The following is a 27,092-nucleotide window of genomic DNA, read 5'->3' on the forward strand; positions in this document are numbered from 1 at the left end:
TTTCTCTCACGTGAAAACAATGGCGCCACTTAATCAACCCTGGCGGTTTCAGCAACACAGTGAAAGCACGGTTAATTCACGGTCGTTTCACCGTATAAGATTCGTTTTTATTGAGCGATTCGTCAGTCAGCATCGGATACCATTGTGAAAGACGTCTACTATAAATTTATCAAATATATACGGTGATTTCACGATGCAAACATTAGTTATGCACCTCTAAGTAATAGAGAAGTGAGTAATAAACGTCTGTTTTAAGACAGTTGATGTACCGACTGTGAGTGCAGAAAAGATAAAGAATTTATTTACTCATCTCATAAGGTGTCAAAAACTTAGTCATTTTTTTTTCATTTTACAGATAAAAATAGCTTAAATAAATTTATATTTCTTCCGTAAATTCAAAATAAAAATCGCAATTAATGATTCAAATTTTTAATAATTATGAAAATCTTGATTTTGAAATTACGGTGAAATTATTAATTGCATAAAAAAAGTTCTGGAAAAGAAATTGCTTAAAATTTAATTTAAAAAAAAAAATATCTCATAATAATTTTCCTTGATAATAAACAATTTTGCCGTAATTTTGAAATTAAAATTTTCGTCTAATAAAAAACTCAAATCCTTAATAATGGATCCGAATTTGTAGAATTACAGTGAAAATATTAGAGGTATAGAAAATATGTTAAAAGTTGAGTTGAAAATGAATTATAATTTATTAACTAATGAATTGTTGAAAAAAATATTTCCGATTAAAAAAAACAATAGTTATTATTACATTTGTCATAAACAAAAAGTATTATGGTTCTTCATTTAAAACTATGAAAAAAATTCAACACTTGCTGTAGGTCATAAACTCTTCTGAAAAGTATTGAAATGATGGATCTCTGTTGATTGTATGTAATCTGATTAATTTTTTATGATTTTACTTTGAAATAAACAAAATTACAATAATTTAATTTTTTTTTTTTCAAATTTTTCATCCTGAGTAATTACTGAAAATTCTCATTTGCCTATCTTTTTATTTACTTTGAGAATTTTTAATGAAATAAAAAAAAAACAGTCAGCACTTACTTATCGTTGACTTGTAAAAATTTTTAACTTACCGACATTATACGCTCGTTTCATTTACAGACCACTGCACGGAAAGAAAATTGTACGAAAAATTACAATGAAAACATCGTAATTTTTAGTATAGGATATTGCAGTGTCGGACCAGAACTCAAACATCGTAATTTATACGATGCAACATCGTAAATTTCTATCACTCAAATTAAAAAGAAGTTTAGGTTACCGAAAAAATAATTCTGTATCATCCAGGAATCGAACCCGGTGTCTTCTCCGCCTCAAGTCCAAGGTTTATCCCCTCACGTTATCGGAAGGATTATCTAACGTTTCTGTTCAGTCACATAATAAGACCGTCGATACAGTAGTTGGTCATCTTTCGGTGGTGGCGTCGCAAACTACTAGACTCTGTCTCTCTTTCATTAAAACATATAGTATGCGTCCTTATTCACTTGCTCTTACGGAAAAAAAATTTACTAAATAACATCGTAATTTTCAATAATTCAAATTGTATTCTGTAGACGGCAGCATCGTAAAAATCGAGATACTGAAAGTCTAGTCCTGGATTACGATGTTACTATAGTAATTTTTCATAAGATTTTTTTTCCGTGTGTGCATCCACCACCGAGTTACGGTTTTTTGACAATTTATATGTTTTCGAATGACTGTCAAATGACAGACGATCGATTGATAATCTACGATTTTTGCTTAGGTAAAAAATCGGGGTAACCAAATAAAAATTTTGTTTTTCGATGAGTGAAGTATAATAACTATACAGAATAAAAATCATAAGTAACAGTGAAAAATTTTCACAACGATACTCGTCAGGCACTGTCAAATAACGGTCGTTCGATAGTCAAGCGACGATTATTTATCAACACTGTGAATTTACGGTGCATTCACCGTCGTTTGACGATCATTTTATCGTCACCACGAATCCGCCAGGGAAGTTAAAATGAGATCAAGCAATCATCACTAGATTTTTTTTGACTGCGTGCGTATATGACGCGAAAAACGGGCGCCAATAATTAAAAAAATATTAGAAAATAATCTGTGAGAAACTACTTTATTTTTTCTTTATTTTTTTTTTTTTATTTTTTAAAAATCAATTATACAATTTATTTTTTTCTTAAAAATTAAAAAAAATAAATGAGCGTCATGAAGCGTGCACTTTTGGACTTTCCAAACTTTTTTCAAATACTGTAGAACCTTGCCCAAGCGGCACAAATTTTTTTTTTGTTAATGTTTTATTGAATTTAAGTTGACGATTATTAATTTTGGATTTCTTGTAGCGTATAATTCTACATAGCGTAAATACATAAAAATTAATATAATTTTGTTTTTTTTTCCTCAAAGCTTTAAACTATTTTAAATGAATTCAGAATCTACGAATCAAATATTAAATAAAAGTGCAGTAAAATAAAAATGATCGGAACGGTGGAGAGAATTATTCTCTTATTTATTGATGTACATCAATATAGTATTACGTAATACTCTTCGAGGTACGTATTTTCAAATTACATTCTCTATAATGATTACTGGCACGTTCAACTAATAAATTAAGGATACATTAAATAAAAAGTAAACACTGTCAAAATAAATTGTAATATGAATGGGTAAATACATCATTATTGTATTTTTCTTGTATTATTTTATAAACTTCATTTTTCAACTTAACACAGTGTCTCGTCGTTGGACCAATTATTTTAACCATACGTCATCCCCGCCAATTAGCACTGGGGATGGTAGTGATGACGCGCAATTCATTTTCTTTCATTTTGTAGCCTCTAATAATATATTGTCTACATACTTATTTTTTACTACATTTTATCTCACAGACGTACTGTGGATAATTTTACTCGTCATCTTTTCTATTTGGTGTTCTCTCGTTTATTTCTTCTCCAGACTACAGAGGTATAGGGGCGAGAAGAGCATGACGGAGTATAACAATAAAGCAACGTATTATAAAAAACATATCGGGTTAATTTTAAAAAGTAAGGACCTTAAAAAATTCATACGATTATTGCGATTCTAAATTTATTAAAGTTAACAATTTGAATAAATTTTTATACAACGCATAGAACATTAAAATGAAATGATAAAGTAGTTTAAAAAAATGTAAAAATAAATGTTTTTGTTTGATTTGATCTTTTTTTACTTTTAAAAAATATTTATATTTCGAATTCATAAACATATATGTTATAGATATAGAATCTTTAGCGAGAAATTTTATTGTTATAAAAATTTCTTTAATTTCTGTAAGTTTCATAAAAACGCTATTTGTAGAAGCTAAAAACTAAAAAATGCCTCAATTTCGAAGAAAAAGTCTTCAACAAAATTTCAAGAAAATTTTTTTTGGATTAAGAATTATTCTACTTAATTCAAAGCAAATAAGTATTCATCAAAATATTTTTATTGGTTCAAGAATATTTGTTCAGGAATAAAGTTAATTTTTCTGTCAGTGTAGCTACACCCGTACAGAAGAAATTTTGTTTCATATAGGTTTAATTCTTAAATTCAAATTTTCAGACTTTGATACAAATTTAATAAATTTATCATGAAAATCTTTTAACTTTCTGATAAAAAAAAACAGTATTAAAAGAAAGCAGTGAGTTTTATGAATTTTTCCATGGTCGTATGGAAAAATATTTTCAGCTTCGTTATAAGGTAAAAGCCCCAATAGATGATCATGTATCAGTATATGATCACTCCATGTATTTGTATACCTATAATTGAAAATTCAGGCAATGAAGAAAAGTAATCCATAATGTTTGATAGCGATTATAACTAAAATAGTGCAAAATTCATATTGAACTAATAATAAGGTAAATATGAAAATTACCTAGTATTAAAAATTGTTTGTGAAGAAAATTCAACTTTATAATATTGTTTTTGCAAAGAAAATTTATTCGCAAAAAAATTTCATACATTATATATTGTAACAAAATTGAAATGGATTGTCCCGGAGTGAATCCTACCTCTTAGAACTTAATAAATTTAATGTATTTATTATTTTATATTTTTACATTTTATTCGTTATTTTAAGCTAGATAAGCTCCAGTATGCGCGATGTATCTGTTCAGATAAACTGCAGAATCAGCTAGGGTTTTTGATAATAATGCTCTGACTCTGGGTGCTGGTAGCTGTTGCATCTAATGGTTAGTCAGTCACATTAAGATCATTCTTAAGGTAAAATACGTTCTACCTTTTTTTTCTTATAACTGTTGAAGACAATTTTATAGATTAGTTATTTTAGATATGATGATCTAGGGTTTTGGAGACGCTTAATAAACTATTGAACTTTAATCATTATCACTTCTTACTTTCATCCTCACCATCCACTATCCCGAGCGTATCATAGATATTTATTAACAATAAGTTACGGAGTTATTAGACAATAATCATCAGAAGTACAGACTTACACTCGCAATATTTTTTATTAATTCATTATCAAGTCAATTTGATTTCAAAATATAAATTTAATTAAGAATGAAATTCATAATAAGACTAATTTTTTCCCCAGGAGGTGATTCTGATCAAAACAAAATTAACGTCTTTTTTAGCTGCCAAATGATATGTTTTGATTTTTGTTCTTTTGTTTCTAATTGCTACATTGATAAAAAAGTGAACTTAACTCAAGGGAAAAAATCTTAAACCAAGAATAGCATTTGAAAAAATGAATTTCTTGAATAAGACAAAAAATTCTTGAGCCAAAAAATTATTCTTGATTTAAGTAAATTTTTCTTGGCTCAAGAATTTTTTCTTGATTCAAGAAACTTATTATCTTCGAAATTCTATTCATGGTTCAAGATTTTTTCTCTTGAGTCTAATTTACTTTTTTATCAGTGTATTGTAATAAAATTTGCTTCTTGAAATTTTAACTTAAGATGTGTAAAGTCAATAGCAATCATCGTATTTAAATCCTTTTCCGGTCTACGTTCTTTTGGTTACTATAGACTTAATGAATGTGAATTTATTCGTCAGGTTTTAATACACACAGATGGAGTGTTAAAAATCGTAACAGGCACCGATATTAGCTTTCAAGTGAGGGTGAGTATATTATAGAGGGATAAGAAAATTACAATGGACTGTACGACACGCGTTGAGTTAGTCAGCTGGCAAAAGGCGTGACTCCAGACAAACTCCTGCTGTCTCTCACGCGCAACCGTAAAAGCTATTCGCATAATTTTACGCTCGCCACTCACTACGTAATATGCTAGTTCGTACTGGAACCTGTCGCCAATTCGAACTAACCGAAATTTTTCATTTTTCGTTAATTTCTACTAATTCTTTTATACCGTTTGTTTGTTTATATCTCATATGCCAACACGATCATAATAGATTTTTTTTTTTTAATTTTGAGAATAATGGGAAAAAAGAACCCTTAGTCAGATCTCATGGTATCATTCAGGTGTCAAGAAGACCATTAATTTTGTTGAACAAACTACAGAGGCTATGTAGAGTAAGTGGAATCAAAACATTTGTTCAATTAAGGAGTAATCGGATGAATGTAAGCCTAAATTAACTTATTTCGAGGGTCTTTCCTTGTATTATTATTTTAGTTTAAAAAAAAAAAAGTAATATATATTTGTATCAATAAATTTGGAACTTCGAATAAGAAATTTTAATCTTGACTCAAATAAATAATGTTTGTATTGAATGAATATTACTTGAATTGTGGAATAGGTCATCTCAAAGAAATTAATAAAAAGTTGAACTCAAGGGTGATAAATTAGTGAACTGAAGAGCATTTTTTTTTTAATTAAGATTAAAGATTCAAAAAAGCTTTATACTTCAGCCATACAAAATTTGATCTACCTTCTTTAACCAAGAATATCTACCTTTTTTTTTCTGGGAACGTAGACTAAAAAAAATGATTAATTTGATTAAAAAAAATCCTAAAACTAAGAAAATAATTTTGAAGAATTCTCTTATCTCGAATCAAGACGAAAAATTCTTAATTTAAGAAAAATTTCTCGGTTTAAGAATTTTTCCATTCAACTCAAGATGATAAAGCTCTTCATAATTAATTTCTTGGTTCAATAATTTTTCTCTTGAATCAAGGTAATTGTATTTTTCAATGTATTTAACGAGATATATTTTCCATGCGTTTAAAAATGAACTTTTATAATATTTATTAGACGTACATTTGTTCTTTTTTTCAATGAATGTTTCAAATCCTTCGACGAATTTGATTTATTATTACAAGATTTAATACAAAAATATGAATTTTTCTGAACCCTACGAGAATTTTCACTCATGTCAAAAGATTTCATGAGTCCGGCATGAAAATAGGGGAGAAAGATAGCAAAAAGGGATAACTAAGGGGAATCTAAGCTTTCTCAAATGCACACTGATTTTTTTTATGTCAAATAATTGAATTTGAAATAAATGATAAAATTTTCATTTGTCTTGACAAAAGTTTTTCTTTTTAAATCATTTTCAATTTTGTTTTGTCTTTGAAACTTTAAACTTGGAATCGACATAATAGTATATTAGTTACTTTAAAAATATACTTTTTTGAAAGTTGTACTTGTGAGATTTTTCAAAATTTATTTAATCTATTGAATTAAAATTTCCAGAAAAAAATAGTCTCAATTGAAATGAACTCACAAAAATTGAACCGAAATCAATTGATTGATAAAATATCGATTTTTTTTTCAATTTATAATTTTCATAACTCCATATTAAAAATTTAAATAAATATAAGTGTTAAATTAAAAATGAATAATCATCACTGTATTTAGTGTATACTTACTTAAATTTAATGTGAAGTTTTCAAAATGTAAACACATCTGCATGTTAGTGGGATCGATAAATTATCCCATATGTTTCTTTGTTGTCAATTTTATAATATTAATAGTGGAATAACTATTCCAAAGATATTTAAATGACGGAAAAACTATTTATACAAATAAGTAAAAATGAAAACCCCCTCTACACTTGAATTTTATTCGTGGCAAATATATCGACAAACCAAAAGTGGGCTCGGTATACAAAAGTAGAGAAAATTGATGACAATAACCAAAATCAAAACTTACCATTTGGCCCTATTAATCATTTTATTCTACAATATTGTCCAGCCTCCCAATTGGTGAAATGCCCAAATGATATATTAAATTAAGTGATAAATGGTGATAGCATTAATATAACTTTCAATAAAGTAAATTTTTGATTTATTTATGATATGTTTAATATTAATATTCAAATTAATTTAAATATCTTATAAAGTAAAATTTTAATTTACATCTGAGGGGTGTATTTTTTAGTTTATCAAAGTGAAGGCTTAGTTATATTAACTATAAAAAATTGCGATGGGAAATTTTAAAGTGAGCTCGTTAAAAAGGAAAAAAGTTAAGTATCACATAATCTCTAAAAGTAGTAAGGTACCCTCCAATTATAATGTTTTTTTTTTTTAAGACTTTAATCCCACTTGAATAGCTGACACTACCTACTTTTGAATGTATTCTATTTTTAAATCCACTTTTCGAGAAAACTAGATCGTTATACTAAACATGAAAGTTTTTTCTCCAATACACGGCTTTTGAAATATTATTTGATTTTTTATAATCGCGGAGAACTTACAAAAAAACAGTAGTCTGCTGTAAATTAGTAAATACAGTAAGGTCACCTTAGAAGTAAATAAATTCTGCACCGGAAATTTATATCTTATATATTCCTGTCTCTCACAGGCGGTCGTCTATCCAGAATATATCTTCAATCCCAAGTTAATAATGAGTACAAATGAGAAATTCAAGTTCGGTATTGTTAAGAAGCAAAATTTGTTGTTGTACGATAGGCATTATATATACAAGCACACGTACAATATATATTATATATACAATATATATAATATATATTTTTTTTTGCACTCGAAGTGTTTGTCCTCTAACTTTATCTATTATTCTTTTTTTTCCTTGCTGTGTCAACTCGAAAACTACTCTCTAAACATGAATTAGTGAAAATTCATTGGAATAAGTGAATATTCACTTTTTCTAAGTGCCAATCGAACCACTTTGAAAGCAAAGTGGTTCGATTGGCACTTAGAATTAGTGAATATTCATTTATTCCAATGAATTTTCCCTAATTCATGTTTAGAGAGTACTAGTGTAATAGCTACACCTGGACTTCCCGCATGCTCTCTTATTATATTATGTGATGAAAATAGCAATACCACAGATTAGCAGAGTAAGAAAAATCTACCCGACAAAAAGAAAGACCTGAAGAATAGAAATAAATTACCAAATAATTACGGAAAATTTTCGCTTATATTTAGAGTTTCAAGTTCAAGAAAAAAATATAGGCATGCTCACTCAAAGATTTCTAATGATTGAAATTGATGGCTCAAATCGAATACAATTTGAGGTTTTTATGTTCTATCAAGGATTTCAATAGTGTTTTGTAAAGTCAATTGTGACGGAAAAATTATTGTGACGAGAAAAATTTTGGTTTATATTTTATGCTATTAAAGATTGATTTGTTTACTGATTAAAATTGACAAGCAGAAAAGAAAACCTACAACAAACAAGTTTTCTTCATCAAACTGTAAACTTTTTAATTTAAAAATAAAATAAAATTTTTTATGTAAAAAACAAATAACGCTTTATATCTTTTTAGTGGAATTACTTTCTTTTTGGATTGTATAAAAAAAAAAAGTTAAAAGTGACTAGTCATGAGAAAATAATTAAAGCCATGCGATAGTTTCATTGTACACTTTTAATCGTCTCTTTATTCTTTATACGAGGCAATTTCACGAACAATATGATTTTCGTGTTCGTTAGAGAATTTTATTGATGATGCATGATACACAAAATGAATTTATCGAACAAGCACAGATGTACAAAGTGCAAGTTAGCAAAATTACATTTGATTATTTCGCAGTTGTTATACATTATTCATGTTCAAATGCACGTATATGACAATTTATGTGAATCATTATTTTTGTTCTCTTGACTGATATTTACTTTTTCAATAACAAAATCTACCACATGTTACTTGTATTGATCGTAGGTGATATTTGAATTCAGTCGAGTAAACCATCAGCTGGATTTTTAATTGTAAATGATTTGTTAATAAAACGTTTGAAAATTTTATCGTTATTTTCATAAAACTTTAAAGATAACAATACCTTTGGTTCTTGATAATAATTTCATAAAATGTTGCACAATATGAGTGATAAAAATTTATAAAACTCTATAATGATACTAGACGAAATTTTATAAAATTTTATAATTACAATTTAGTTCTTGAAGATAATTTTATAAAATGTTATAAATACTTGCAAAATTTAATCAAATTTAAAGTTTCAAATAATTTCATGAACTTTAAGTGTTGAGCGCTTCTCAAATTTTACAAAATTAAACAAAATCTTGGAAAAGCAACCCCTTGATGATTGATGATCGACACGATCATCTTATTGTTTTTTTTTTTAATTCTCTGAATTCTTAAAAAATTTCATGAAAACACATTTTTCTCGGGTAGTAAGTTATTTTTACAGACTATCACTTTAAAGATACATATTCTTATTTTTGAGATTATTTATTAGAGATAATATAAGACCTTTTCGAACTTTAACGTTAAAAATAAAATACAATAACAGTTAGCGTATTAATTTAAAGTAAGTGTCAAAAATAAAATTTTTAAAAAAGAGTTAATGATTGCATGTGTATATATAACACAGATACTTTTATATAGATATTAATATATAACAACAGCAGAAATTTCCACCAGATGCTATTCAATAATATAGACAAGGTGAAGAATTGATGATTAAAAAGTGAAACTTAACACGAGTTTCAACCGTAACGAAATCGATCTTAATGCAAGGATGCACTCTCCACTTGCATATTCGAGTATCCTACATAAAAGAAACATTAACTAAGTGGACATGTCTTAGAATGCTATATATAAAATTCTTGTAGAATATCATGAATGTATAATTATTCGTAACTGTTGGGAGGTCGAGGCGGCAGGGGGGCGTAGCATCAGCCGTTATGCTCCGTTAACCGGGGTGTCATTTTTACTCCTGCTATGCACCTCCTGCACAGAAATGAAAAGCCAGAACATGGAAAGCCTAGAAGTCAAAAGCTCTGTCAAAATTACACAACCCTATCTCGATGTATTATACCATATCTTTAAATTCCGGCTGTTCCATTATAAATATACTACCACCGGTTTAGGTCTGCATTTAATTGAAATTATTGTCCATTAATAATAAGCCATTAATACATTCTCAGAAATTTAGTTATTTCAACATGTGTACTTTAATAACTATATACCAGAAATTGATTTTAAGTAACGATTTTTTAATATTTCATTTGCATATTGTATTTCAGACTTAAATGCTAAAAATGGATTAATTTGAATTCATTTGACTCAAATACCAACAAGTTTGCACAAACACTTTAATAGTTTATCGTTCCATATCAATCATAAATTCCCCGGATATAAATTATATACAATTTATTATTGTAAAAAAAAAGTTGTACTACTTATCTTGCAAGAGCATATCAGCACCATTTTGGATTTTTTTTTCAAATTACACTTTTTTTTACAAACATTATACTATCAAATCTATAACTTTGACTGCAACGTGTTAAACTCATGAAATCCAGTTTAGAGAGTACATGGCAGTAGACAAGTTCTTCCATTACTCTTTAGTAGAAAATAGTGAAAAGTTAAAATGTAATAGAACGAAAAAGTTATATAAACTTCACTGTGAAAGTTATTAAAAAAGTTTTCTATTAGTAAATTTCATTACATATTTTTAATTTTCCACGGAAAAAATTTGTTGTTTTCAACCCTATTAAAAAATCAATTTTTTATTAGATAGATCTTTTAAGGCGGTAACGTAATTATTTTTGCAGGGTATCATTATATAGAGTATAAAATTATTAGAACTATAATATTAGACACGTGCGCGTGCGGTATGTTTGAATAAGAAACTAGTAATCATGTTTTGTGATAAAACTATATAACAATTATTTTTTATGAAACTTGAGTAACCTATGGCATTTCAAATAAAAGACCGCAGTAAGAATGGTCAAAGAAAAATCTGTACGAAATAATATTAAATAAAAATTACACATTCACCAAAGTTATCTTAGAGAGTTTTTGAGATGCTAATCTGTAATAAATAATGAAATATTATATTAAAGAATCTCAATCCACCCCTTTCATTTAAGAGAGGCTGGACCCTTCAGCTGCGATAGAGTATGAACATCTACTAATACAAAAAGTTCGCTCAATTATGATTAGAACTTGCTATTTTTTCACTAAATGTCATTCATGTAAGTCTTTTTCATGATGAATGCCAATAGATTAAATGACCTGAGGTCAGTATAACTAATTCAATTACATATCCATATTAACACCATATGCTTCATACACGGAAAGAAAATTGTACGAAAAATTACAATGCAAACATCGTAATTTTTAGTATAGGACATTGCAGTGCCGGGCCAGAACTCAAACATCGTAATTTATACGATGCAACATCGTAAATTTCTATCACTCAAATTAAAAAGAAGTTTAGGTCACCGAAAAAATTATTCTGTATCACTCAGGAATCGAAACCGGTGTCCTCTCCGCCTCACGTCCAAGGTTTATCCCCTCACGCTATCGGAAGGATTATCTAATGTTTCTGTTCAGTCACATAATAAGACCGTCGATACAGTAGTTGGTCATCTTTCGGTGGTGGCGTCGCAAACTACTAGACTCTGTCTCTCTTTCATTAAAACATATAGTATGCGTCCTTATTCACTTGCTCTTACGGAAAAAAAATTTACTAAATAACATCGTAATTTTCAATAATTCAAATTGTATTCTGTAGACGGCAGCATCGTAAAAATCGAGATACTGAAAGTCTAATCCTGGATTACGATGTTACTATAGTAATTTTTCATAGGATTTTTTTTCCGTGTACTTTCTGAATATATTTGCATTAGACGTCATTAAAAAAAGAGCACACCCACAAAACGCTTTCGGTTCAATGAAATTCATTTCTATTGTTGCATTTTTATTTAGTGAAAATTTAGTGTAATGATTATCATTAGATCGAAAAATTTTTATCCTTTATTAGTTTCTTTTTTAAATTAAAACAACTCTATAACTTGTAAAAAATTATTAATTGTAATATAAATTAATTAGCAAATTTAATAAAATAAAAAATATAATGTAAATTTCTGTGTAATTTTACTACACAGAAAAAAAGTTACCTTGTACTAAGAAAGTTTCCAAAAAAGCCTGAAATAGTTTTAATCATGGTCAAACATTCCCGTGCCTCTGAATGTGCGCAATTTAATAAAATATTCTCGAAGACCTAAATCACTCTGGATAAATAAAATCATTTTTGGAGCTAATAAAATTTTTAAGCTTGCAGATAAATTACAGAAACCGTATACTTCGTTCAAGATAATTTTAATGGTCATAAATATTTTTTTGGTTCAAATCAATTCTTCGAGCTTAAAAGTCTGATAAAAGTTTCATAGAACACTATTTTTTGAATTTTCAAACTGCAATAACTTCTGAATGAATGAACCGATTTTTTCACGGTTGGCAGTATTCCACGCAGTTTTTCAAATTCTATGATAAACATTTGAACACAAACTGATCGAACCGGAAATTTCAGAAAAATTTAAAAAATTTTTTTCGAATTTTTTCGACAACGATAACTCACGAACCAATCAACCGATTTTCACGTTCTTAATGGCGATCGACGTGGTTTTTTTGGGCTCTAATAATTATTTTATTTCATCAAAAACGATCCGAAAAGAAATGTCGAAGTTATGTGAAGAAAACACTTTTTTCGAAATTTTTCGTTTTCGATAACTCTCGAACGAATCAACCGATTTTGACGGGAGTGGTGGAAATCAACGTGGTTTTTCAAATTTAAGAGCGGATTAGTTTTTGGAATTGATCGGTCGAGCCGTTCAAAAGTTATAAGAGGTTTACACACACACACACACACACACACACACACACACACACACACACACATATGGACATACGGACATACTGACATCATCGCGAAAACATTCAGGGAAGCTTCCTAGGACCTCAAAACGTCAAGATCTGATGAGAACTCGATTTTCGAAAAACGGGGTAAAACCAATAACTTTCCGATTTTTGAAAATTTTCAATTTTCTCAGCGGGAAGTTAAAAAGCGATGCTTTAGGAAGAGTTTATACTGTTCATCCAAATAATTTCGAATCCCGAGTCGAAAATTTAAAACTCTAGTTCAACCTAGTAGAGCCTGATTCCTTTGATGTAGACATATGCCACCCTGATTTAAGAACCTTTTTCAACCTAACTCATCTTGTATCAGGGTGAGGAGTATTGAGTTGGGATTTAGTTTAAATTTTGAAATTCTGTTTCAACCTAACTCGTCTTGCGTCAGGGTGAGTAGTATTGAGTAGGGGTTTAGTTCAAATTTTAAGACTCTGTTTGAACATTATAGGTCTAAATTCAGGTCGTAGACGAGTGAGCTGGGGTTTAATGAGAATTTTATCGCGTAGGCTTTCTGGGGTGAAACAGAGATTAAAACTTTATAAATTTTTCAAAGTTAATATTAGTAATAAAAATTATTATAATTATTTTGAAAATTTATCAATGGCCAAAAGACAAACACAATTGAAAAAATTCAATTATTTCAATGATTTAATTCGTTTTTTTTTTTTTTTTTTAAAGACTTTTGCCATAAACAAAATATTTAATTAAATCTTAAAAATTCAATATAAAATTAATAAGCTAAAGTGTATAAAAATACCAACATAAGTGATGACGCAAATGTATAAGAAAAATAATTTAACTTATGATCTAATTTCACCGGCACACAAAAAAAAAAAGTTGTCTGTACTTGGGACGCGCCACATATATTCCCATGTAATTTGACCCGCTGAACCCGAATTTGAGGTCCGTTTGGCCCCTACACCCTAGGATTTTGAGAAAACTGTAAAAAACCGAAAAAAAACGGGAAAATTGGGGGTTTTGGTGATTGAAAAATTTTTTTAGATTCTAACTATGCATGATTTTCATGTATTTCGATCTGCTTTATACTTATCTGAAGTGTACTCAGACCAGCAGCCATTAAAAGTCTAAGTAAATCCCGAAAAACCCATGAAAATTGCGAAAAAAAACAAAAAATTCCCAATATTGTGATAAAAAAAAATGTATTGAGCTAAATATATGATGATTTTCATGTAGGTTTATCGACGACATATAAATCTCCAACTTTTATAACTCAGACGTCTCGAAAACATCAAACAAATGCGCAAAAACCACCGAAAATTGGAAAAAAATCAAATGTAATATAATAAAAATCGAGTTATTATTCAAAATAAATAAAAAAAATCATATCATTCGATCTGTGGTGCATAAAAAAAAAGTATTTCGTCCTAAGACTTAAAAAAAATTAATTTTTTCGGAAAATATCATCAAAACCCTTTGGATTTGAATTTTAATTCGTTCTCCGCTTATATCTCACCCTTTTATCTTCAAACGTCCTGCATAAAGGGTTTCTCTTTCGTTTCCTCTCTTCTTCGGGTAAATCTCTCTTCAGAGTCCAACAATGATCTGCCATCATATTTACATCCCACGTTCCTTGATATCGTTTTTCCATCACACTAATGTCTTGATGGAATCTCTCACCTTGCTCTTCACTAAAATCACCAAGATTTTCAGGAAAGTGTGAAAGATGAGAATGTAAATAGTGCAATTTTGTATTCATTAAGCAACCTAAAAGTATTATAGTTGTATAACAACTCGTCAACTAAAGTTGCGTAGTTATCACTTTTCGTATTCCCTAAAAATTGCTGTGATACTTCCTTAAAACTTCCCCAAGCTGCTCTCTCAATCTCGTTCATCTCATATTCAAGATTAGCATCCTGGAATAGAGTCCGAATTTGGGGTCCATCAAAAATTCCTTCTTTTAATTTAGCGTCACTTATAGCTGGAAATTTTTCGCCCAAGTACTTAAAACAGTTTCCATCTTTATCCAGAGCTTTGACAAATTGCTTCATAAGGCCAAGCTTGATATGAAGTGGGGGCAGCAAGTACTTGGAAGGATCAATTAGAGATTGTCGCGTAACATTGTGAGAACCAGGATTCAAATTTGTTCTTGTTGGCCATTCTTTTAAATGTAATGATTCTTTCGGACTCGGTTATCACACAAACATAAGAAGCTGGGGTTCTTTGTCAAGCCTGAGTGTTGGCCTATCAATATTGTTGCAATTTTCAGATCACCACAAACCTTCCATTGATGTTCTGAATAGTTTATTTTATCTAATACAACCTGTAAATTGTCATAAGTCTCCTTTAGTTTAGTCGAATGAGCTACTGGAATCGGTGCCAATAAGTTTCCATTATGAAGAAGCACAGCTTTAAGACTTCGCCTAGAGGAGTCAATAAAAAGCCTCCATTCTTCGTCTTTGTAAGTGTTTGGCTTCAACTCATCGATCAGTCCTTTTACATCTGAACAGTACACAAATGAATTTTCGCTGTCTTTTGTAAAATACTTCCGGAACTCTTTTTCCCTATCACGATAAAAATAAGCTGTTGTATTTTTAGCTAATAAATTTTTTCCTTAAAGCTGAGGCTAAATGTTCAGCTTTTACCTTAGATAGTCCTAAGTCTCGTACAAGGTCATTCAATTCAAGTTGATCGAAGACTTCAGGGTCTTTACTTCTAGGAACACCACTCGGGATGTATTCTTCATCCTCAGAATGGATCTCTTCGGGTTCAGGATCGATTTCTTCAAAGTTATCTTCAACTTCCATCTCTTCATGTTCATTCACTGGTTCAGGAGCTGCAGGTTCTTCGACATTCAAAACTTTTCTGCTGGCACAACTGATGTTACGTTGGCATATTGAATTTTATGTTTGGTTGTCGAAGAAAAACCTGAAACTTCCGTCGTGCAAAAATAGCAGTTTTGACTCGTTGGTGCAGACCAAATCACAGGTTTTGAAAATTTCAAGCACTGTTTACTTTTCGTCTGCTCCCAACGAGTAAGCATCGTGTGACACCGATTGCAAAGTGAATGTGGTACCCAAGTTGCTTCCCAGTTCGTAATCTGGATACCGAAGCAGGTTTCGTAGACATTTTTCAATTTGTTTGAAAAAGATCTACGACTTTTCGTTACTTCAAATTCTCCACATATGTAACAGAAGCAATTGGAGTTTTTGTTACATATGTGAGAGACACTTCTTGTCATATTAAACGCTTCAGAAGCCAAGTCACCCACTAATGAAGAGCTGCAGTCACTTGATGACGACGCCTGCGAGCCTGCTTTCTCACTCTGACCAGACGCCGATACTGGGATTCCGGGTCCCTGCATCGTAAAACACTTATTACTTGTGCCTGCCATGACGGCATTCAAGCCGTTAACCCAGGGACTATGCCAGACGGTCCTGTTGCCCGCCGTCACTACGTGGAGGTGCCCTGGTTACAGGCACAAGCATTTAAGCAAGAAATCGATTCTGAGCCCAAAAAGTTCCTAGAAGTGAAAACCCTGAAACATCAGCTTAAAGAAAAAAAAATTTATTAACTAAAAATACAACAGCTTATTTTTATCGTGATAGGGAAAAAAAAATCTGATAACATTTTTAAAACGGCGAAAATTCATTAGTGGACTGTTCAGATGTAAGAAGTTTGATTGATGAGTTAAAGCCGAACACTTTCAGGACGAGGAGTGAAAGTTTTTCATTGCTTTGTCTAAGCGAAGTCTCAAAGCACCGACTCCAGTAGCTCATTTGACCAAAAAATCATTGAAAAGTTTGTGGTGATCTGAAAATTGCTACACTAGTTAAGCCAACAATCTGGTTCACAATATATCCCTTCTTGTATGTTTGTAGGATAGTCACGATCGGAAAATTCCCTACAGTAGAAAAGAACGGCCAACAAGAAAGAATTTGAATCATGGTTCTCACAACGTTATGCGAGAATCTCTCATTAATCCTTACAAGTACTTGCTGCCACCACTTTTATATCAAGCTTGACCTTATGAAGCATTTTGTCAAAGCTCTCGATAAAAATGGCAACTGTGTTAAGTACTTGGACGAAAAATTTCCAGCTATAAGTGACAATAAATTGAAAGAAGGAAATTTTTATGTACCCCAAATTCGGACTCAATTCCAGGATGCTAATCTTGAGTATGAGATGCACAAGATTGAGAGAGCAGCTTGGGGAAGTTTTAAGGAAGTATCTCGAAATTTTTTAGGGAATGTGAATACAAAATTGCACTATTTACAATCTCATCTTTCACACTTTCCTGAAAATCTTGGTAATTTCAGTGAAGAAAGAGAAGAAACATTCCATCAAAACATGAGTGGATGTCAATATGATGGTAGATCATTGTTGGACTCTGAAGAGAGATTTACCCGAAGAAGAGAGGAAACGAAAGAGAAACCCTTTATGCAGGACGTTTGAAGATAAAAGGGTGAGATATAAGCGGAGAACGAATTAAAATTCAAATCCAAAGGGTTTTGATGATATTTTCCGAAAAAATTAATTTTTTAAGGCTTAAGACGAAATACTTTACGGTTATGCACCACAGATCGAATGATATGATTTTTTTTATTTATTTTGAATAATATCTCGATTTTATTATATTACATTTGATTTTTTTCCAATTTTCGGGGTTTTTGCACATTTGTTTGATGTTTTCGAGACGTCTGAGTTATAAAAGTTGGAGATTTATATGTCGTCGATAAACCTACATGAAAATCATCATATATTTAGCTCAATACATTTTTTTTATCACAATATTGGGAATTTTTGTTTTTTCGCAATTTTCATGGGTTTTTCGGGATTTACTTAGACTTTTAATGGCTGCTGGTCTGAGTACACTTCAGATAAGTATAAAGCAGATCGAAATACATGAAAATCATGCATAGTTAGAATCTAAAAAAATTTTTCAATCACCAAAACCCCCAATTTTCCCGTTTTTTTTCGGTTTTTTACAGTTTTCTCAAAATCCTAGGGTGTAGGGGCCAAACGGACCTCAAATTCGGGTTCAGCGGGTCAAATTACATGGGAATATATGTGGCGCGTCCCAAGTACAGACAACTTTTTTTTTTTTGTGTGCCGGTGTTTTTTTTCTAGGATTCATCAGAATTAGTTAACCCTTTAACGCTTCTGGGCGTTTCCCCCACTCTTGGTGGAACGCCTCCTTCTACATTTACTTTACACGCTCCCCACTCCTGTGCCACGCGGGTCACTTAGGGCCATTTCAGCGTTAAAGGGTTAAAATCAATTGTTTAATAAACGATATTATTTGAAAAACCATTGTCTCTATTCGCATTCAAACGCCTTTATTTAGAATATATCATTGTGTATTTTCGCTTGTTAAAATTAACATGGTATAGTTAACTTCAAAGTGGCTTGTTTGTGATGTAAATTTTTTTTTTCTAGAATCAAGATAATTTTTTTATCAATAGAAATTTTTATCGCAAATATTTTCAAATTAATTAATAAAAACAAATTTTCTTTACATGTCTTTGTAGTTTTGCAGAACTAAAAAGATATACAAGTTGCGTCAGAGTATTGTGAGACAATTTCCGACGATCAGCAAGAAAAATGTTTGGATTGCGGCAGGTGCGGTTTGTGTTAGGCTTCAAGATGGCTCTCAGCCACTGAAAGTATTACCGTCGATGGATTTGACGAAAATTCCTGGCTTAAGCTAATAACGTGGTGTCGTTGTCTCTCAGCAGTGTGATACTATTTGCAGTTCATCAGTTAATGTAAAAATTTGCCATCCAAATGCGCAGGCACTAGTTCCACGTATTGATGAGCTTTGTGATCATTTTCGAGTTTTGGACTATGACATTATTGCTGTTTCTGAATCAAGTGTTGTTGATGTTCAAGTCAACCTTCCTGAGTTCTACTTATATTTTTTACAAAATATTGTTATTATGAGTGTCTTGAATATAAATATGTTAACTAATACTAACTTGCGCATTTGAATGACTGTTGTAACTTATATAATCTATGCATTGTTCCATTTAGTGCTACACGTCATACTGCTAGATAAATAACTGTAATTACTAAAATATTCAAATTACGAAATGTTCAAATTCATATTCTTTCTTTTTTTTTGTTTTATGAACTAAAGTCATTAGATAGTAATTTGGATAGACTTTGTTTAGAGACAACGTTAATTTTCTTATTACTTATTTTTACTGTCTTATTATTTTATATCCTTTACTGTTTAACTAATTTTATTATTACTTTGTATTCATTTCTATGTAAGGCCCTTAGGGAGCTAAGGCTTCAGGGTCTAAAAATTTGGTAAATTTGGTAAATAAATAAATATACAGTTTTAGAAGTTACCCTTTCAGCTTTCATAAAACAATACACAAAAATTATCGAAAGACATTTAAATGTATTTGTAATAAATTACTCTAAAAGGTTAGTTAATGTTCATCTGGTTTCCAGAAGAAAAAAATTAGGAAAACGGTTGACTCTAAAGGCCATCCCTGCAACTTCCCGCTCATTTCATTCTTAAGCGCACAAAACTGCAATTATTACGTTTTTGAGCTCTTTGAGCTCAAAAAAACAATTTGTGTATTATTTTGAGCTCTCCGAGCTTAAAAAATAGTTTTTATATGCTTTTGAACTCTCCGAGCTCAAAAATCTGCTAGAAGTTGGATAAAACACTATTTTTCGAATTTTTAAACCGCAATAACTTTTGAATGAATGAACCGATTTTTACGTGGTTGGTAGCATTTGACGCAGTTTTTAAAGCCTCATAAAGAACTTTTAAGTTTAAATTGATCAAACAAGGAATTTCAAAGTAATTCTCAAAAAACGATTTTTTCGATTTTTTTTCGTTAACGATAACTCACGAACAAATTAACCGATTTCGACCGGGCTGGTAGCAATTGACGTGTTTTTTTGATGTTAAGAGCTAATAAGTTTTTGGAAGTGATCGGTCAAGCCGTTTAAAAGTTATTCCAAAAAAACCACATTTAAAAAAATTTTTTTTTGCAGTTTTTTTGAGATTTCTCAAAATCTACTGGTTCGAATCGATCCAAATTATGGTCAAAATCTAAGTTCAGTCAATCCCTTTCGAATGGTGCCAATCGCGATAAAATCAGTCAAGCCGTTCAAAAGTTATGAGAGGTTTACATACGGCAGTACACACACACACACACACACACACACACACACACACACACACACACACACACCCACACACACACACATACATACAGACGTACGGACATCATCGCGGAAACATTCGGAGAGGCTTCCTAGGACCTTAAAACGTCAACATCCGTTGAAAACTCGATTTTCGAAAAACGGGGCGAAACCAATAACTTCCCGATTTTTGAAAATTTTCTATTTTCTTAGCGGGAAGTTAAAAATTTAGGCAATTTTCGCGACAAAATTTTTTAAGCACTTGAACGTTGTAAAATTAAAAATAATAATTACCATGACAAAAGAAATGATAATAATATTTAATCACATGAGGTAATTTTAATTTTGTCAGTTATCACTTAAATGGAAATAAATATTTATACTCAATGACTAGTCTTCGAGTAGCAAAAACAGGGTTTTATTTAAAAACCTTCTTCAACCTAACTCGCCTGAAAACGAACGTATGTAGGCGCTACTGGAGTGAAACGGGGTTTAATTTCAACGGAGTTCTTTATCTTCTAAATCCCATTTCACCCTGACGTTCAGACTAAAAACTATACTACACGGCAAAAAAAACATAGGAATTTTTCCTATTTTTGCATAGGAAAAATTTCTATGTTACATAGGAATTTTTCCAATGTCAACATAGGAATTTTTCCAATGTTAACATAGGAATTTTTCCATTGGTAACATGGGAATTTTTTTTTTATTACCATGATGTAAATAAATAAAATTGAATAAAATATGACAAGCTTATACACTGTAAAAAATTTCGGTGTAAAAGGTGGACCCAGAGACTTTTACACCGTCGTGTAAGTGTGAGAAGTCGGTGTAAAATTTCCTGCGTCTGAAATTTTGACTCATGTAAATTTAACACGGTGTAATTTACTGTTTTACACTATTCCGTGTTATTATTTATAACTTTGCAAATTTAATCACTATTACTAGTAACCTTGTAGTCACTATGTGATTGCCATGACTTGTGATTGATAAATAAATAAAATTTTGCTTTATTAAATAATGACTTTTGTTAAATTGCACTATACTTTTTTAACTATTGACGTTTTTAAAGATCTGAGCTCATCCCGATGTTACACTCATCAAGAGCTTTCATTCAAGTACCCACATGCATTTTGAGATATTTTTTATATATAAGGGAAGGGGGGGGGGGGGGCAAAATGGGCTCCTTAAGAAAAAAATGTTGATATTCTTAGTGTTTTTCTCTGGTTTTACTTTTTTTTAGTCCCTTGCCAAGTATTTGACCTCAATTTGCTCTGTTCATTAAAAAAAAAAAAAAATTGAAAATGTGGGACAAAATGGGCCACCTTCAGAAAATTTTTATAATATGAGTTTTTCAGCTCGTTTTACTTTTTTTGGCCTATTACTGAACTTATGGTATTAATTTTTTTGCGTATATCGAAATTAAAAAATTGAGAAAAGTGGGGTAAAACGGGCCCCCGAAAAAACTCTTACTTGTTTTATATTTTGAATTTTTTTTATTATGTATTCAGTATAAAAAATTAGGACATCAGTAGACCTTAAAAGCCATCCCTGCAACTTCCTGCTAACTCCATACCTAAGCGCTCCACATTTCACGCCAAAAACAATAACAAATCAGGTAAAAAATGTCAGAGTAATTTCAAAAAAAGTGTTTTTTGAATTATTTCGACAACGGTATCTCTCAAACTAATCAACCAATTTCAATCGCGTTAACGGCGATCAACGTGGGTTTCCAAGTTTAAAAAACGATCAGTTTTTAGAATCGATTGGTGAAGCCAATAAAAATGTATCACAAAAAAAAAACAATTTTTTAGAATTTTATTGACAACGATATCTCACAAATGAATTAACCGATTTAAAAAAAATTAAAGGCATTCTATGCAGTCTTTCTAGAACAAAAAGATTATTTATCACTAACTAAACAATCGGAGTGAAATTTCAAAGATGTGTTAAAAAAATACTTTTTTTAATTTTTTAAAATTAAATATCTCTCGAACCATTCAACCGATTTTGACGTTATTGGCGGCGATTGAAGTGATTTTTTTAAGCTCTAAAAATCATCTCGTTGAATCAAAAACGATCCAGGAATAAATGTCGGAGTTATGTAAGAAAAAAAAAAAAAACACTTTTTCCCAAATATTTTGTTCACGATACCTCACAAACGAATCGACCGATTTTGATCGTGTTGACGGCGATCGACGCAGTTTTTTAAGTTTAAGAGCTGATTAGTTTTTGAAAACAATTGATTCAGCAGATTAAAATTGATTTAGAAAAAAAACATTTTCTGAAAATTTTATTTTCGAGATTGCTCAAAATCTACTGGTCCGAATTACCTTTAATAGTATAAAATATCTAGAGGCAAAGAAACTCTTTCGATTGCTGTCAATCCCGTTTGATTCGGTCGAGCCGTTTAAAAATTATGAGAGGTTTACGTTTACACACACACACACACACACACACACACACACACACACACACACACACACACACCTGCGGCAGAGGAGAAACTGCTACTAGGCGCGTCTCCTCGTAGCGGATGGGAAAACGCTCGCTGTCCTTGGATGACACTAGGTCTCTTAGTTGATGAGGTACAGGGGGTAGGAGCCAAATAAAATACGCTCCCGTGGACAAAACTCCCCCCCCCCCCTTTTCATAGGTTGGTCACACTAACTGACCTAGCAAGACGATCGTTTCCTGCTGTAACTCACTGGGAGTGTCCGGAACCCGTGTCGATTATTTCCGACGATGCGGGATACGGCTGATGTGAGCTTGCTATGCCGAGGTGTAAGTTGCAGTAGCGGATCAGGAGCCAGCCACTTCGGGCCTTGATCAGGAAGTACGCAGTGAGTATTAGAGATCGGAATCTTCACCGCCTCGAGCGAGTCTAGTCCGTCCGTGTATTCCGGGACTGGCTAAGTGTCGGCTAGGCCTCAGGGAACTGGGGTAGGAGTACTATCTCCGAGGGTACACCCGTTCCTAGTTATGACAACCCGCTCCACTCCGTACGATGCGCTGGTAAATCAAAAAGTATGAGTAATTTACGGGAAACAAACAAGAGTGAAAACGGGCTTCATGCCCAACAAGCAGCGATTGAAGCAAGCGCTGAAATGAAGAGAACGCAAGCGCTGGAGCGCCTTGAAAACCTGACCATTGAGCTGCAAGAGTTTGTCCAAACAAAGGTCAACATCCACAAGGAGATAAAGACCAAGACAACCGGTGTAGTCAATGCTCTTGGAAGATTCAAGAAACTGGACGAGGAATGGCAGTCATCACGACGACGCATTCAAACTGAAGTTGAGACGGAAGAAGCAATGGACACTGGAGCCGACGGTGACGGCGAATCTGCTGCTGAGGACAAGAGTGAAACTGACACAAGGCCTGGAAAAAGAAAGGACCGAAATTCGCCAGAGCCAACCGACAAAGTCACAAAGAAGAAGGACTTGAAAAAAAGCCCTCCCCAACGACTGGCAGGGCAGGGCGACGAACCTAAGAAGGCGACTGATTGGGAAAAAGTACAGTCTAAGAAGGAGAAGAGGAATCTAGCTAGAAAGCAACTCTCAAAGAAGCCGCCGAAGGAGCCCAGGCCAGAGCCTAAGCGGAAAAAACCATGCAAATGGATCAGACCCGACGCACTGATCATCCGCCCGGCCGAGAAAACAAAGTATGCCGAGATTCTGCGTCGCATAAAGCAGGACGTCCCAGATGAGCAGGTTCGTTCAACGGTAGATAAGATCAACAAGACCAGAAGTGGCGACTTGTTGATTACGATTTCGAGGAAGAGCACTGACAAAGGCCAAGCCCTCCAAAAGACGATCCATCGAGATCCGAGATGTCGATGACGACACGACGAAAGAGCATATTCAGACCGCTCTAAAGAGGGAAGCTGGAGAAAGTTGTGAAATCCCACTAGAGGCAATCAAAATCCGTAAAGCCTTTAGGGGTACGCAGACAGCCACAGTGTCACTACCAGCAGCTGCAGCACAAAAGTTACTGAAGGGAAACTGCAAAATAAGGATCGGCTGGGTCAATTGCCGAATGAGAGCAACGAAGATACCCATACAATGCTTCAAATGCTGGCACTTTAGGCACTTCGGATCTCAGTGCAAAAGCGAAGTCGACCGGTCTAAGCACTGCATAAGGTGCGGAAAAGGACACAAAATTGCTGATTGTAAAAATCCAGCTAAATGTGCACTGTGCATTGAACAGCACGGCGTAGAAAAGGCGGCTCACCATGCAGGCACAAATAGATGCCCCGTCTTCCAAGAAGCGCTCCAGAAGACAACGAAGCCAAGAACATGAAGATATTGCAGCTCAACCTCAATCATTGTGAGGCTGCGCATGACCTACTCATGCAAACTGTGCGCAAATTAGAGGCAGACGTAGCACTTATAAGTGAGCCTTATAGACACCTGAGTAACCAACCCTGGGAATCCGACAGCACTAACAAAGCCGTCATCTGGTCCTGCGGTAAATGTCCTTTTCAGCAGCATGGGTAGATGGCATCCGCTTCTACAGTTGCTATGCACCACCTAGTCTCTCTAATGAACAGTTTGAAGACTTCCTTGATCAGCTAACTGAGGACGCAAGAAAACACTTTCCCGTGGCAATAGCTGGTGACTTCAATTCCTGGGCAGCAGACTGGGGCAGCAAGTTCACTAATACACGTGGAAAAGCACTTCTCGAGGCAATGGCCACACTGGACGTAATCCTTCTTAACACCGGTGACACGCCAACGTATACTAAGGGAGAGGCAAACTCAATTATCGACCTTACATTTGTCAGCAGTTGCTTAGCTCGTAGAGGTTTTTCTTGGAAAGTATTGAACATCTACACAGCCAGTGACTATAGTCATTACGATGGGAAATATCAACTGGCCAGAATCTAACAAGAGTCAACAGGAACGCCAGCGCGGTTGGGTGGAAAGTTAAATCTCTCGACCTCACTGCTTTAGTAGTAGCCCTAGAGTGCGATCCGATCAACGTAGAAACTGCTGAAGAGAAGACCAAGGACCTAATGAGAAGAGTCACCCAGGCTTGCGACGCCAGTATGTCTTGGAAACGTGGCATGAATTCAAGACCTTCGGTGCACTGGTGGAACGATCACATTAGCATTCTACGTTCAGAGTGTCTTAAAAAAAGAAGAAAGTCTCAGCGTGGCTACAGATGACCTAACTCCGCAGAGCTGTTGGCAGAGTATAAAAAGACCCGTCGAGAACTAAACAGAGCCATTAAAGAAAGCAAAAGACGCTGCTGGAAGGAACTGGTCGCAGAAGTAGAGAAAGATCCATGGGGCAGACCGCATAAGGTGGTTATGATCCACCTGAAATGCCAGCCAATGCCATCATCTACGTATCCACAGCTCCTAGAGAAGATTGTTACTGCGCTGTTTCTCCAACAGCCGGTATTCACCTACAAGTTGGAGCAGTTCAATCCTGAAGACATCCCAACTACCACGTTGGACGAGTTGATAGAGGCAGGCAATCGAGTAGGGAATAATAAGGCGCCGGGATTGGACGGAATCCCTAATATTGCTCTGAAATCAATCCTTAGGGCAGCATCGGCATTATTCCTGGACGTTTACGATACATGCCTGAAGGAAGGGACTTTTCCCCAGAAGTGGAAACAGCAACGGCTAGTGCTACTTCCGAAGGGGAAAAATCCGCCGGAAGAACCGTCATCCTACCGACCACTCTGCATGTTAGACACGGCCGGCAAGATATTCGAGCGCATAATTCATCAGAGAATAGAGGCTGTAGTCGATCCACTCCTGGCAGAGAACCAGTTTGGTTTCCGAAAAAGACGGTCAACTCTGGATGCGATCAAATTGGTTGTTGATACAGCCAAGGATGCAATCGCCGGAACGAGATGGAAGGGTGGAAAGAAGAAATACTGCTTGGTGGCTGCTTTGGACATCAAGAATGCCTTCAACTCCGCTAACTGGGACTGCGTTATGCGGGCTCTAGAAGAAAAAAACGTACCAGGATACCTTCGCAGAATGGTAGCGAGCTACTTCACAAATAGGGTTCTGAAATATGACACGAAGAACGGTACGAAAGAGTACGAAATCACCGGAGGAGTGCCACAGGGATCAGTTTTAGGTCCTCTGCTATGGAACATCATGTATGATGGCCTCCTGAGAATAGCATTGCCTACGGGAGTCAAACTTGTTGCATATGCGGATGACGTAGCTATCGTGATTGTCGCAAAGCACCTCGAAGAGATAGAAATGGCATTTGATATTACATTCAGACGAGTCAATTTGTGGATGGACCTGATGAACTTGCAACTAGCCAAACATAAAACCGAGGCAGTGCTCATTACCAGCAGAAAAACGGTAGAAACCATCAAGTTGAGAGTCGGAGAACAAGAAATCACATCACAACCATTTATCCGTTATCTGGGAGTGATGCTGGATGCACGACTCAACTTCAAGCAGCAGGTGGAACACGTCAGTGCCAAATCGTCAATAGTGAGGGCTAGTCTCGCACGGCTGATGCCTAACATCGGAGGCCCAATGCAGAGCAGGAGGCTACTATTGTCATCAGTAGTCACATCAGTGCTCACTTACGGAATATCCATTTGGGCTGATGCACGGGAAACCCAAGAATCATGGAGAAAAGCTGGACCAGTATATCGACTGTGTCCTACGAGTAGCTAGTGCCTTCCGCACTATATCAGAAGAAGCAGTGTGCGTCATTGCTGGAACCCTACCTTTTAGAGTTCTAGCAGAGGAAAGACGAGCCCTTTACCAACGAAAAAGGTCAACTGCACTGAGCCCTGAAGAACTTAGAATTGAAGAACGGCAGAACAGCATAGGCCGATGGCAACTACAATGGGATGCTGCAGAGAAGGGTAGGTGGACGCACAGCCTCATACCGCGGATCGACATTTGGCTTAACC

The 27,092-nt window shown here is 33.5% G+C and overlaps 1 protein-coding gene across 3 annotated transcripts in view; it reads left to right on the forward strand.

Moving 5' to 3' along the window:
• The first annotated feature begins 2,480 nt into the window (after positions 1 to 2,480).
• Positions 2,481 to 27,092, forward strand: part of LOC123272572 — a 101,994-nt gene continuing 77,382 nt past the window's right edge. For all 3 annotated transcript variants that reach the window (XM_044739453.1, XM_044739454.1, XM_044739456.1), the window contains exon 1: positions 2,481 to 2,561. In XM_044739453.1, coding sequence (XP_044595388.1) covers positions 2,525 to 2,561 — 37 coding nt within the window. In that variant the 5' untranslated portion in view covers positions 2,481 to 2,524. The remainder of the gene's footprint in view (positions 2,562 to 27,092) is intronic.

Source organism: Cotesia glomerata, linkage group LG10, assembly GCF_020080835.1.
Source record: "Cotesia glomerata isolate CgM1 linkage group LG10, MPM_Cglom_v2.3, whole genome shotgun sequence".
NCBI classification, from domain to species: domain Eukaryota; kingdom Metazoa; phylum Arthropoda; class Insecta; order Hymenoptera; family Braconidae; genus Cotesia; species Cotesia glomerata.